The 13,454-nt window shown below is 37.8% G+C and overlaps 2 protein-coding genes and 2 non-coding genes across 4 annotated transcripts; all 4 read right to left on the reverse strand.

Moving 5' to 3' along the window:
- Positions 1 to 830: 830 nt before the first annotated feature.
- On the reverse strand, positions 831 to 3,771 carry LOC127647164 (60S ribosomal protein L13-like). The gene is made up of 6 exons (XM_052131257.1): positions 3,723 to 3,771; positions 3,049 to 3,164; positions 2,784 to 2,925; positions 1,858 to 2,031; positions 1,453 to 1,509; positions 831 to 1,033 (listed from the first exon to the last, which is right to left on the reverse strand). Exons 2-6 carry the CDS (start codon positions 3,150 to 3,152, stop codon positions 875 to 877), a joined length of 636 nt encoding a protein of 211 aa, XP_051987217.1. The 5' UTR covers positions 3,153 to 3,164; positions 3,723 to 3,771; the 3' UTR covers positions 831 to 874.
- LOC127651987 (small nucleolar RNA MBII-202) lies at positions 1,575 to 1,657 on the reverse strand. Its single transcript, XR_007971644.1, has one exon. It is a non-coding gene; the product is annotated as a small nucleolar RNA MBII-202 (small nucleolar RNA).
- LOC127651995 (small nucleolar RNA MBII-202) lies at positions 2,121 to 2,203 on the reverse strand. The gene has a single exon (XR_007971645.1). It is a non-coding gene; the product is annotated as a small nucleolar RNA MBII-202 (small nucleolar RNA).
- Positions 3,772 to 7,794: 4,023 nt separating the features above from the next.
- LOC127647177 (glycine cleavage system H protein, mitochondrial-like) lies at positions 7,795 to 12,324 on the reverse strand. Its single transcript, XM_052131281.1, has 5 exons — positions 12,118 to 12,324; positions 9,981 to 10,060; positions 8,633 to 8,696; positions 8,417 to 8,548; positions 7,795 to 8,318 (listed from the first exon to the last, which is right to left on the reverse strand). Exons 1-5 carry the CDS (start codon positions 12,266 to 12,268, stop codon positions 8,221 to 8,223), a joined length of 525 nt encoding a protein of 174 aa, XP_051987241.1. The 5' UTR covers positions 12,269 to 12,324; the 3' UTR covers positions 7,795 to 8,220.
- Positions 12,325 to 13,454: the final 1,130 nt, after the last annotated feature.

Below are 13,454 nucleotides of genomic sequence, written 5' to 3' on the forward strand. Positions count from 1 at the left end.
TTAAAATGCAGCGACTCATCTGCCAGATCAACCCTGCCATCTTCTGGCGAATATAGAGCACAGCATTCTCACTTAGCCATGAGTTATTTTATTGCCAAGACAAATTTACAGTCCATTAAATTTATATTTAATCACTGCGCCTTTTGTAGAGGATGATTAAGGAACTGAACTTCATATGTTACAAAACGCATTATTTTTGAGCATGAGGATCAAATGAGCACTGTAAAAATCTGTTCAGTATCTGAAGCTCTTTTTAATTCAAGCTCACACTGGAATTTGAGAATCAAGTAGCCATCTTCAGAACCAGAAGGAAATGTACAGGTTTGCTAGGATAGTTTACACAAATGAAAATTCTCTCAATTTATTCCCCCCTCGTGACAGGTGTGTGGCTTTCTTTCCTTGCAGAACACAAAGATTTTTAAAAGAACATTTCAGCTCCGTAAGTCCATACAATGAAAGCGAATGGGTGCCAAAACTTTAAAGCTCCAAAATGCAAAGTCAGCATAATGTAATCCATAAGACTCCAGTGGTTAGATCAATGTGTTCATACACAATATGATACATGTGGGTGAGAAATAGATCAATAGTTGTCCGTGAGTAAATTATGAGAATTTTCATTTGAACTATAAGTCACCATGCATCTTTTTCCAACACATTGCAAGAAAATGGTGCATGGTGATTGAGACTCCCCAACATCTCCATGTTAAATGAAAGTCATACCGGTTTGGTAAATACATTAGGGTAATAAAATGACAATTAAATAAAAAAATTATATGTCTGAGGAACTTTAAAACTAAAGGTTATCTGAGAAATGAATCCAAAACAAGGTCTTTCTTATACACATTTTATTTTTTGAAAGTTCCTTGCAAATAGTTTATTTCTTCTTTTCTACATCCTGCTCCGCAGCCTCCTTTGCCCTCTTGGCACGGATGCCAAAGAGACGGGCATTAGCGCGGGCCATACGCAGGCTGGCAAAGGCCTTGAAGTTCTTCTCATCTTCTGAGATGACACGGGCCTTCTCTTTCTTGTGAACCTGTGGAAAATATGGACAGCCCCTTAGAAAACGAAAACTAAGAATGCAAGCTACGCCTTAGCAAGACTAATTTCTCCAATAGTAACAATGGTTCTGGCTAAACATTAGTGTATAAAGAATGGTCTACATAAACCACGTAAATACACATTTGCAAAACTTTTTTTTTTTTTTTTTTTTTTAAACGTGCCTTGCCATCTACCAGACGCATCCGATGTGCGACCCTCTTTAAGTTACCCTGCCACTTACACGTCACCAAAGTTGTGTTTAGAAATATGTATGAAGAGACAAAGATTATTGTGCAACGAAAAGCCCTATTTATATCTGAAAAAAATTATAAATCCAATATAGACCGATAATCAACGGGAAAATTCTGATTATCCAGGAGTGAAAAATGCATGGATCTCAAGCTTAATACATACACTTCTGATTGGCATGACCGGTCCAGTAAGCTGTGTAGCCATCTTCAGCTCCTCCTCCTACAAATACAAAAAGAGGGCATCATATCAAAAGACCAATCAGCACAACATTGGGGACTATGATTGCAAATACTATGCAGTCATCAGCTGGAAAAGGGTTCAAGGGAAAGTCATCACAGATGTGCAGAGATTCCGGAGTGTGTCATCATTTGACTGCAAACACTGAAGATGTACGAGGAGCTATTATGTCTATTCAATCTATTATGACAAACTATACTATTAAAAATGTGAGACTCATGATTGCAAGTCGATATTTTATGATTCTATGCAGATAAATTTGACCGTGTCAAGCTAAAATACATTATGAACTAAACCAAACCAATTACAAACTAAACCAAAGCCACTTACAGTGCTGTCTCCCTTCTTAGGTGCAGAAGCCTTCTTGGGGAAGAGGATGAGTTTGGAGCGGTACTCCTTCAACCTCTGTACATTGGATTGCAGAGACTCTGTGGATCTGTTGTGACGACGAGGGTCGACTGCGATGCCAATGGTGCGGGCAACCTTTTTGTTGATTCCCGCTGCCTGTGACCAGATTAAAGTACATATGCAACAGACATGAATGACTTTAAGATGAAACTTATACTGCCCCAACTTCTACGTTTTAAATATCTGTTAAGTCAAGAACAGTCGTCAGCAAAAAGGGTTCAAGGAGAATCATCAAGGTGGTACAGAGATTCCGGAGAAATTGTCATCATCCGACTGTTTTAAGTGCAATGAAAAATTAGACCATTATCTGGACCAGCAAAGTAACTAGCTGGACAAGTAGGAGACAGATAAAACTCTGAGACGGTCAAGTTTTTGAAGCAAGTAGCATTTTCAGTGTCCCAAGGTTAAAGAAAAAGTTCTCCAAAATAAAAATTCTCCAATCAATTTACAAACCCTCATACCACCATAGATGTGCTTGACTTTCTTAGAAGAAAGTTTCAGTTCTGCAAGTTCATACAATGTAAAAGAATGGGGAGCAAAACTTTGAAGCTCCAAAAAGCAAATAAAGTCAGCATAAAAGTAGTCCAAACAACTCCAGTAATTCATCAGTGTCTTCTGATGCAATCCAGTAGTTTATGGGTGAGATCAGACCAAAATATAACTCGCTAGGAAGCGTAATCAAGATTGAAATCATGATCGCCAAGGACAATGCTGATTTATTGTGAAAAAGGAGCAACATTTTAGTCTGGGATGGCATGATGGGGAGTAAATGATGAGAGAATTTACATTTTTGGGTTAACTACTCCTTTAAACTGGGCAGAGTGAAAAATGTTCAACACCAAAATTACCTTTAGCTCCTCCAGGGTGAAACCACGTCCGGCACGCACTTTGTTGTGATACCGGATGGTTGGACACCTGACTGCTGGCCGAAGAGGACCTGCAACTGGTCTAGGAGCAATACGCCGAGCCTTTGCCTGCCGAGCCTTGCGCCTAAGAAAAAGAATCAACAAAAATAATTTAAAGGGAGTTCATTTCAAAAGAAACTTTCCATTCACTAATATTTTCTAGCAAGCACATCAGGCACTTTAAAACACTTACAGGATGCTGTCTTACCTGCGGAACTTTCTGGCAGGCTGGTTGAACCAGGTGCGCACTCTCTTCTGCCAGTCCTTGTGAAAGTGGGGGTTCAAAAGCATGCCATTCCGGCTGGGAGCCATGATTGTTCACTCCTTATGTAAAATAAAAGACATACCAATCAGCTCTCTGCTCTGTCTTGTCCAGTTACATAAATGCTTCTCACAATTCAAGCAGCGTGAACTGAAGCAAACCACCGTCATTTAAAAGTAGACATCTGAGATGCTGGTTTATAAAGTTGTCGGAGAGTAATTACATACATTTTAACGACAGTCCCACAAGCCGGAACACTACATCTTGGATCTGCTACTGCATGACTTGTTGACATGCTTGACGTAAACGTGGCTAGCATGCTAGCGGCTTAATGTAAACGGATGGCCAACACTCTTGAAGTAACATACTACTAAGGTTCAGTTAAATTTCAATATTCAAACATTTGTCAGGTTATTTGGCAGTTGATTATAGACAGTTGACACTAGGGGTAAAGTGTACTTTTAGTACTCTCAACAAAGCATAAGACTAAAAATAAACCGACCTTCGCATACACAAAAATGTGTCTTTTTAAGCTGGACATTTCTAATTGTCGTGTCACGAACAGGTGCTAAGGATTAAGATGGATAAACTTTGGGTTCATTTGGAGTAAATGCACATACCGTCCGAAGCGGAAGTGGCTGAAAAAGAAAAGGAAGTTGTACAGCATGGTTGAAAGGATATGAAGAAATGGACCAATAACAGCGACCGTTGCGCCACTATACCGGAAGTGTGAAGCCGGTCGGTGTAAGCACATGAAGAGAAAAGCAAATTAAAAGTTCAACAGCTAGCACGAGTTATTGTAGAATTAGATGTTAATTTCAACATCGAGAATGTGAAGAATGTGATTATGACACCGGGGGAATTTGACAATAAATACAAAAACAAGTGAAAGAAAGAAATTAAATAAGTATAAAATACAAATCATCACACTAGGCAATTTCTTAATGAAAATGGAAATTCCTCAATGCACCTTGAAACAGTCAAAAATCAAAATGTTAGGATGAAGACAGTATAATAATATTATTTTATTAATAGATGTAAAATAACGCAATAGTGTTTTGTCAGTATCTTGGCTACATTAAAACCAGAAAATAAGTTATTATTTGATAAATATGTTAAATGTTTACCATACACTCACAAACTGATATTTTAGCCTATTGTTTTTTTATTTTTTTTTAAGATTTACGCATTTCAATTTCATTACAAAAATGCATCAAATTGAATTGTGTAATGTTTATAAAAACTAAATGTTGTCAAACTTTAGTTTTTATTATTATTATTCAAGACTTCTCAGTTTAGTTTGATGGAATCATGTTACAAAACTCGAATGTGGAAATCATAAAGGTGAACTTAGTATTATGTTTTTTTCCCTAATTTAATTAGTTTTACTCCTAAATAAATTAATTGTATTTTTGAAACATATGTATGAAATCGTGAGCTCTTGCATGAAGAGTCCAGTCATATTAGTAGCCTTATAAAGCTGTTTTATTGTACATGGCGAGAGTCCCCTCGTGGGGGCTGCCATGTTAGGATCACATGACTAATCTTAGTTTCACTCAAGGATCAAATTAATAACCCACTGTGAAAGTGAATTTCTACAATGGCTGGGACAACATAAAATGTATTAGCATTTATAAATCGCACACTAGGGGGCGCTGTAAAGCAAACCATGGTTACTTTCACAAATTCCCTTGAGTCCTTAAAGGTGGGGTATGTGATTTGCAAAACGGCCGGCAGATTTTGAAAATACACAACTCATAAGGTCCTACCTTCTCTCCTCCAACGCTGGCCCTGACTCCACCCATTCGAAAAACATGGACGCGCAATCATGCACGAGCGAAAACTCAGATGCGCGAGAGCGAGCCAGGCTAGCATAGGTTGGAGTTTCTGCATGACGTCACCATTTACCTGCTAAGACCGTCAACATGGCACAACATTCAGCGGTAAGTTGCACCAGATATTATTAACGTTCAACAGTCACATAAATCATTAGTATTGTTAGAAAATTGATGTTTTTGAAATGTAAATATATATTGTATAAATATAAAATATATAAAAATATATTGGACGTCCTGGTTGTCACCGAAGTTTATGGCTAAATATAGGGCTGACCGATATAACGTTATCAGATGAGATTGTTATGCGCATCTCGTCAGTAAAGCACATAACATAAAGTGCATTCATTGATTAGTAAATCGCCATCAGCTGCTTTCAGATGGAGCGGCGTATACTACACAGAGCCGTAGTTCACTAACAAGCTGGGCCGTGATAATGAAGGGTAAATTGCCCAGCTTGTTAGTGATGAACTACAGCTCTGTGTAGTAAATGCCGCTCCATCTGAAAGCAGCTGATGACGAACGGGACACGCGCGCCAGGGTGGTGGGGGAGGGGGCATGGTACGACCGTTTGATTGACACATTTTCTGTCCAATGATTCTAGATGGTCTTGAAAATGATCGGCTGGAGTTTTTCGAGTCCTGCCCGTTCCACAGATGATTAAATTGCTTAATTTTCATTTCAGTGCTTCTAATTTACAGCCAGTAAGTGGGTTAGGAATAGGATTTCAAGTTATTTTGAAAAAATGGTCAAAAAAGAAAATCACATACCCCACCTTTAATTGTTTAAAATCATAAAGAGCCATAATTTCCACACTGACAAGCCTTTTATAAATGAAAAATGTTTTAATTTACTGCATAGGTTATTATACTGTTTTCAATGTACCTAATATGTTCATTTATTTAAGATTTTTCAATTCTATCTGAGAAAAGTCAAAAGGGTCATGTGCAAACAGCACTTGGTCATTTCTATGAAGCATTGTTTGGATGCCCAGACACAGGCTTGAGCAAAGCTTGTTAACCATTAGTACTTCATGGTAGTCCAATCTAAAATAGATAATAATAGACATTTAAATTTGCCATTATATGTGAATGTTTTATGCTATTAAAAATGTCACAATTACAAGCACTGAGCAAATTAGCTATATTTGCTCTGGAACCTCAGACATCTACATTGAGATGAGATTTTGTAATAAAAAAAAAGGATATATTACATATGTTTAGGACGCAGTCACTTAAAGAAAATCTCAAAATAAATGTAAATGTAAATGTAAAGTGTTTTTTTACATGAACAAAATGTAGGGGGAAAGCATCATGAGAAATTTGATGTATATATCTTTTCAGGCTGGTAGAAAAAGTTACTCTAATAACTGCTTCATTAATCATTGATCACTGGAACACTGAAACTCATCTGTGACTTAATCTAAGGACAAAGGTCAAGGTGTGCTGGGCTGCAGTGTGGTCATGGTTCTCTTTTGCACATGCCCCTACACCAATCTCAGCATCAAGAGAGCAAAAATACCTCTGAACAGAAAATAGTGCATACTGTACAGAAGGAAAACAAAATGCTGCCTCACATACACTGATCAGCCACAACATTAAAACCACCTGCCTAATATCATGTAGGTCCCCCTTGTGCAGCCAAATCAGCTCTGAAACCTCGAGACATGGACTCCACAAGACCTCTGAAGGTGTCCTGTGGTATCTGGCACAAAAGACGTTAGCAGCAGATCCTTCAAGTCCTGTAAGTTGTGATGTGGGGGCTCCATGGATCAGACTTGTTGGTCCAGCACATCCCATAGATGCTCAATCGGATTGAGATCTGGGAAATTTGAAGGCCAAGTCAACACCTTGTACTACTTTGCAGTGTGGCAGGGCGCATTATCTTGCTGAAAGAGGCCACTGCCATCAGGGAATACAGCTACCATGAAAGGGTGTACGTGGTCTGCAACTTTAGGTAAAGTACATCCACATGACTACCCAAGGTTTACCAGAAGTACATTGCCAAGAGCATCACACTGCCGGCCCGCCGGCCCGCCTTCTTCCCATGGTGCATCCTGCTGCCATCTCTTCCGCAGGTAAACAATACACACGCACCAGCCATTCACATGATCTAAAAGAAAGTGTGATTCATCAGACCAGGCCACCTTCTTCCATTGGTCCATGGTCCAGTTCTGACACTCACATGCTCATTGTACCGTATGTGCTTTCGGTGGTGGACTGGGGTCAGCATTGACATTCTGACTGGTCTGTGGCTACACAGCCCCTATACACAGCAAGCTGCATTGCACTGTGTGATCTGACACCTTTCTATTATGGCCAGCATTATGGTTTTCAACAATTTGTGCTACAGTAGCTCTTCTGTAGGATCGAACCAGATGGGCTAGCCTTTAATCCCCACGCACATCAGTGAGCCTTGGGCACCCATGACTCCGTTGCTGGTTTACAGGTTGTCCTTCCTTGGACCACTTTTGGTAGGTACTAACCACAAGACTTGCCGTTTTGGAGATGCTCTGACCTAGTCACAATTTGGCCCATGTCAAAGTCCCTCAGATCCTTACACTTGCCCATTTTTCCTGTTTCCAACACATGAAATTCAAGAACTAACTGTTCACTTGCTGCCTAATATATTCCACCACTTGACATGTGCCATTGTAACAAAATAATCATGATCAGTGAATTTTTAGCAGAGATGTATATGTACAAAAAACATCAAAGGCAACCTTGGGGGTTGCATAACATTTTGATACTTATCTCAAAATATTTGTGCTTGACAAATATCTTAAATGAAAATGGTCCTTTTTAATAAAATATCACAAAAGCTAATATTTGCTGCACCATACTTGTACTTTGCATTCATGTAGTCTAAGATACGGAAAACAACAGTAAGTAACAAGGGTCATCAATAGAAGAGACTTAAGACTTAATACATTTTAATTGCAAAGGGAAAGGTTCATGCCATAATGAAAATCACAAATAAAAAATGTCCATTTTATTGCATGATGTCGGTTACTTCAATGGCACCCACTATTGGCAAATACACTACTTAAGATCCAGCTCCTCCCTTCACATTAAGCACCTAAAACCATTTGAAAAATGTGGCTTTTTAATCTAACACATTACAGAAATGATTATGGTGGGAACAAAAATGACAAAATCAAAATAAATATATTTCAAACAATAGTTTGAGTTCTCATTCTAACAGTGGCATCCTAAATAGCGATTTTGAATTCCAAATGGCTCTGCGTGATTTAGAACAACAAATAATGAAATTCTCAACACCTTTATGAATCAAGGGATTTGATGAATTTTTCATAAGCAGCTTCATCCATGAGGACATCAAGTTCTGCAGGTTTCTCTATGGTCATCTTAATTAGCCATCCTTAAAGTGAGAGAAAATAATATTTTAGTGGTATATAATACATCCAAAGTCAAGCGTTTGCCATCTTAGTACAATAGGCATAATACTGCTACACTCACCGCCTTCGTAGCAGGCTGAATTTACTAGTCCAGGGTTATCTGACAGCTTTGTGTTGATTTCGGTTACCTCTCCAGTCAATGGAGAATACAACTCGCTAGCAGCTTTGACACTTTCTAAAGCACCAAACTCGTCTGAAAGAAAATTACCATTCATGTTGCTTGTGCTGTTACACAAACGGCATAAGATGGGAGACTTGAAATGATACAAGTTCTCACCCATTTGTTCAAGTCTTGTTCCCACCTCTGGAAGCCCACAGTAAACCACATCACCTAGCGCTTCCTATGGTGAAAATTAAGAAAAAGTGTCAAAACATCTTCTAAGGCAATTTCATACCAACCTTAAAGTGATAGTTCACCCAAAATGAAATTCTCATCATTTACTCAACCTCATGCTATTCCAGATGTGACTTTCTTTCATCTTTGTTTGTGTTCTGCAGAGTTTTAGAAGAATATTTCAGCTCAGTAGGTCCATACAAGTCCACAACTTTGAACCACAAAAAGCACATAAAGGTAGCATAAAAGTAATCCATGACTATCTGAAGACATATGATAGGTGTGGGTGAGAAACAGAACAATATAAGTCCGTTTTTACTATAAATCCACACTTTCAAACAGCCCTCTTAAGCACTCTTCTCTCCTAAAAGTTCTTTGTTTTGGGCGATTTGCATTCTTTGTTCCTATCGCCACCTACTGGGCTGGAAGGAGAATTTATAGCACAAAATGACTTCTTTATTGATCTGTTTCTCACTCACACCCATCATATTACTTCTGAGGATAAGGATTAAACCACTGCAGTCATACTGTTGGCTTGTATTGTGTGTACCTAAAGAAAATCATTTATGTTGTGCAAAAGAAAGTCATTCACATCTGGGATGGAATGAGGGTGAGTAAATGATGAGAATTTTCTTTTTTAGGTGAACTACTATCAATTCTATATTATTACAATTGGTGTAGACACTTTAAATCTAATGTTTAAAGTCAACATGAAATCAAATTTTACCCCATTTACATTAACACATGCTCAAGGTATTATTGTGCACGTTATTCCAAAGAAAATCTTTCATCAAAACTTAATATCTTAAGTTATTAAGAACAACTTAACTTTTCAGTTGACGTCACAAAGTCCTCTTAGTTTTTAAACCCTCCTAACACTGCCATATAGAGACGACCCTTAACTAGCTGCGCTGCTCCATTCTGAAGCCTTTATATTTTGTCACACATATATACATACATGTTTTGCATATATACAGTGAAATGTATTTGTTTTCACATATCCCAGCTAAGCTGGGGTCAGAGTGCAGGGTCAGCCATGATATGGTACACCTGGAGCAGATAGGGTCAAGGGCCTTAATCAAGGGCTCAACAGTGGCATCTTGGCAGTGTTGGGGCTTGAACCCCCAACCTACTGGTCAGTAACCAGAGCCTCACCCGCTGAGCCACCTGGTATGCAAAAGTTGTTTCATGTTGACTTTAAAGTGCATAACAATTCAGCAGTAGAAACACATTAGATTAACAGGATAGGACACACTTCTAAACATATTATATAGGCTGGAAAGGAGCAAACCTGAGCATAGTTGCTGATGCCAACTCTACACACATCCCCCTCTACTTGTACCCACTCATGTTTGTCTGTAAATTTCAGAGCTGTGGAGATACAAAACATGTTTGAGAAATATAAATATATATAAACACACACAAGTTTAAAAAATGTGAATGAAATGGAACCATTAAACGACAATGTGGTAGACTTTGTTTTCAAGGACTTTTCCTTGTGACATAAATATTGACTTATTAACCAGCTGATGACAGTTGAACATTTGGACTATATATGCAATGTTAAAGGAATTTAATGTTTATGGACTGGCAACATTTACTTCCATTGTAAGTGTCTTACTATAACCACGACTTAGTAAGTAATTTAAATAATTTGAAGTCATCAACATATGCAACAAATGCTGTCAATTGAGTTTAACTTGTATTGAACCTGGAACATTTAATGTTCCATTAATGATTCCCAGCGTTGATGCTTTTCCCTCTTCAGTACGTTTTCTGAATTATTCTACCTTTTAATCTCCTTGCACTGAATAGAAAGTTAGTGTAAACATGGTGCAATCGTTGATTGTAAAGGCAGATGTAAAAGGGCAAGTTGAGACATGGAGAATAGGCTACATATGTTCCCAAAACTCAAGATGACAAATTTGTTCTTGTTGATCAGAACATTTTAATGCATTCTGGATTCAGACCAAAATATATTGCACGACACAAAAAACAAAAACTAAATTAATTAGTGATTCTAATTAAAAAGCAGAACCAGAGCCACATTTCTGAGCATCAGTGTCTCCATTTTCCTTGCACAAGTATGATTCAGAAAATAACTACTATTTGACTATGAAACCTTTACCGTTTTAAATTTATGCTGCATAAACGTAAAATAAAATTAATTATTCTCCACATGGGTTAAGACTGTAGTTCTTAGGAAGGTCGTCTGGTGCATCAGCCCATATAGAAGAAATACAGGTTTGACCAGATTGTGAAGAGAGCTTGATGCTGAAGCATAGCTGGACTTTAATGCATGCAAGACAGCCTTTGATTTTTGATCTTGGACATCAGACAATAATAATAATAAAAAAAATTAAAAAAATAGATACTCATCGGTCATTCGAGGACAAACAATCGGCGTCAAAAAACTGCCATATATATATTGAAAGTGGAAAATAATATTTATGAGTTAATGTTTTTAACAAACATCAGTCCTCATCATAACTACCACATATTCAGTCATTTTCAGGATTTCAACAAGTTTTTTTTTTACATAATGCCACTTGTTTTTTGACACACATTTCTCAATACACGCCTACAAAACACACACTGACATCCATACCAACAAACCCACACAATTTTAGCTGCATCATTTATTCAATTGGCCTGCAGTGCTCTATAATACAGCATACAGAAAATAGGAAAAAAGCATGCATTTGCTCCATAGGCTAAACATGACAAAATGGGGCAATCTGGTGGAATATATATATATATATATAAAATTACATTTTGAAGCCAGAGCTACAGAATGAAAGCATATTGACATAGAATTCATGATTTTATGCTTTAATGGCACTGGGATCAAATATTGCAGTTTTAATGGATTTCAATGGGGACATTTTTGTCCTGAAGGTCCTGAGTGAGTAACTGTTTTGTGTAACCTATAGTGCATTATAGATGTATTTTAGGAACTTAGGTTGAACTATCCAAATTCCCCTCAAATGGGCAAAAAAAAAAAAAAAACGAAAATGAAAATGACAAAAGTGCGACTTTCGGCACATAAGGCTTAAACCTGACACGAGGTCTATAAAATGAGACGCATAAAAATCAACTAGAATCGACCCAACCAGCGCACGTTTGTACAGAAAAAACATTTCAAAACAACTCTAATGAACGCAAAACAATGTGGTGTGAACGGCCCCTTAGAATAAATTATGGAAACTACAAAATTCCTGCTGACCATTATGACGTAACCATGAAAGTTACATTGTTACAAACGTTAAACCACTAGAACAAATCGATTGATTTGCGATTATAGAATAGAAACATTTCAGCATTCCAAAGTCCTTGAAAAAGACATAATGCAAGCAGGAATGGCTGCAAAGCTAAATGTGAGCTGGAGTTTATCTACTCAAATGTTTTTGTTGTGTGTTTTTTTTTACCTCCCGAGAGACGCGAGCTCGTGTAAAGCGTCCTTAAATTGTTTGGTCTTCGCAGAATTTGGCACGTCGAGATGTGTGCTGGTCTTGTGAGCAGGGGCAATGCTGCCGAAAAGTTTGCCGAAGCACATCGGAGCGCCGCACACATCGCCATCTTTACCGATTCTGCGCTTCAAACATGAAATAACAGCCTGATGCACTTGACCGTGTCGGGGGCGCGTGCGATAGATGGAAGCGCGCTCCCGCTGAACCACAGTGCTGGTATGCTTGACTGAGAATAGAGATATCGATAACAACAAATAATATTGGCACAGACTGAACGAACTATTAGACAAAGTCCAAACTAGTGATGAAAATCCTATCACAATGCATGATGCAACCAATCGGATTTGTATGTCACTGTTTAGTACAAGTTAAAAACTCCTGGTTTTAAATCCACCTTAAGTACAATTCATTTAAAGCCATACAGTGGTCCCGACAAGTATTTGCACTCTTGCCACTGAATTAGAAAACAAAATGCAAATAAAAAGAAATTGTAGGCTTTGTCTTAAAACTAACCTTATTTTAGCCATTTTTGCTCCCAAGTTTAGTGCTTGTATGAAGCCCGTCATCCTCATGCTAGGACACAGGTGTCCTAACCGTCACCACAGCTGTTGTTAATCACATTAACTATGGACATGTTCCACTAAATTTGAAGTGTATCTACTGTTCAAGAATTTAACACCAAAAACACTTGTTTTTAATTAAATGTTTTGCTTGCTATCTTTTTATTAAGAGCCAGGTGGTTTAATATTTTGTTATCTAATGCGATGAGATTTGTGCTTGGTGGGACTGTCGACAAGCTATTTAGAGTTAAAGGTGCACTTAGTAATTATTTCCTTATTGAAAACGTTTTACTCGTGAAGGAATTATTTGCAATATTTAAACGCAAGCAAATAATCACAATGGCTCATGTGACATGTAGACTCCAATCATATCAGTAACCTTTTTAAAGCTGTTTTTATCACATGGAGAGGGTCCCCTCATGGGGGCTGCCATGATGGAATCACATGACCAGCCATATACTACTGACGCCTTCATGTGAGAGTTAATTACAGTGTGTCAAGTTGAAGCGCTTTGTTGTCAGAAAGAACAAGAAACATGGAATATGTCAGGTTCATTCTTGCATATTTCTTGGGGAACTCTTATTTTGACACCATAATATGTTTTAATTCTGCTTGTTGAAAATAATGTAATTTTGGTCAAATACATGCCATTTTCTCTGGAGAAATGTACATAAAGTATGAAACGCTTGATGTCAATGGCTGAAAAAGCAAGCGATAATATAGTATGCATTTAGA

This window comes from Xyrauchen texanus, chromosome 1, assembly GCF_025860055.1.
Source record: "Xyrauchen texanus isolate HMW12.3.18 chromosome 1, RBS_HiC_50CHRs, whole genome shotgun sequence".
NCBI classification, from domain to species: Eukaryota; Metazoa; Chordata; class Actinopteri; order Cypriniformes; family Catostomidae; genus Xyrauchen; species Xyrauchen texanus.

Coding starts and splice junctions, on each gene's coding strand:
- LOC127647177 (XM_052131281.1), bottom strand. CDS start 12,268: ATGGCGATGTGTGCGGCGCTCCGATGTGCTTCGGCAAACTTTTCGGCA. Junction 10,061..12,117: donor GAGCTCGCGTCTCTCGGGAG/GTAAAAAAAAAC, acceptor GTATCTCCACAG/CTCTGAAATTTACAGACAAA. Junction 8,549..8,632: donor AACAAGACTTGAACAAATGG/GTGAGAACTTGT, acceptor ATTTTCTTTCAG/ACGAGTTTGGTGCTTTAGAA.
- LOC127647164 (XM_052131257.1), bottom strand. CDS start 3,152: ATGGCTCCCAGCCGGAATGGCATGCTTTTGAACCCCCACTTTCACAAG. Junction 2,032..2,783: donor TCACCCTGGAGGAGCTAAAG/GTAATTTTGGTG, acceptor ATCTGGTCACAG/GCAGCGGGAATCAACAAAAA. Junction 1,034..1,452: donor CGGTCATGCCAATCAGAAGT/GTATGTATTAAG, acceptor TATTTTCCACAG/GTTCACAAGAAAGAGAAGGC.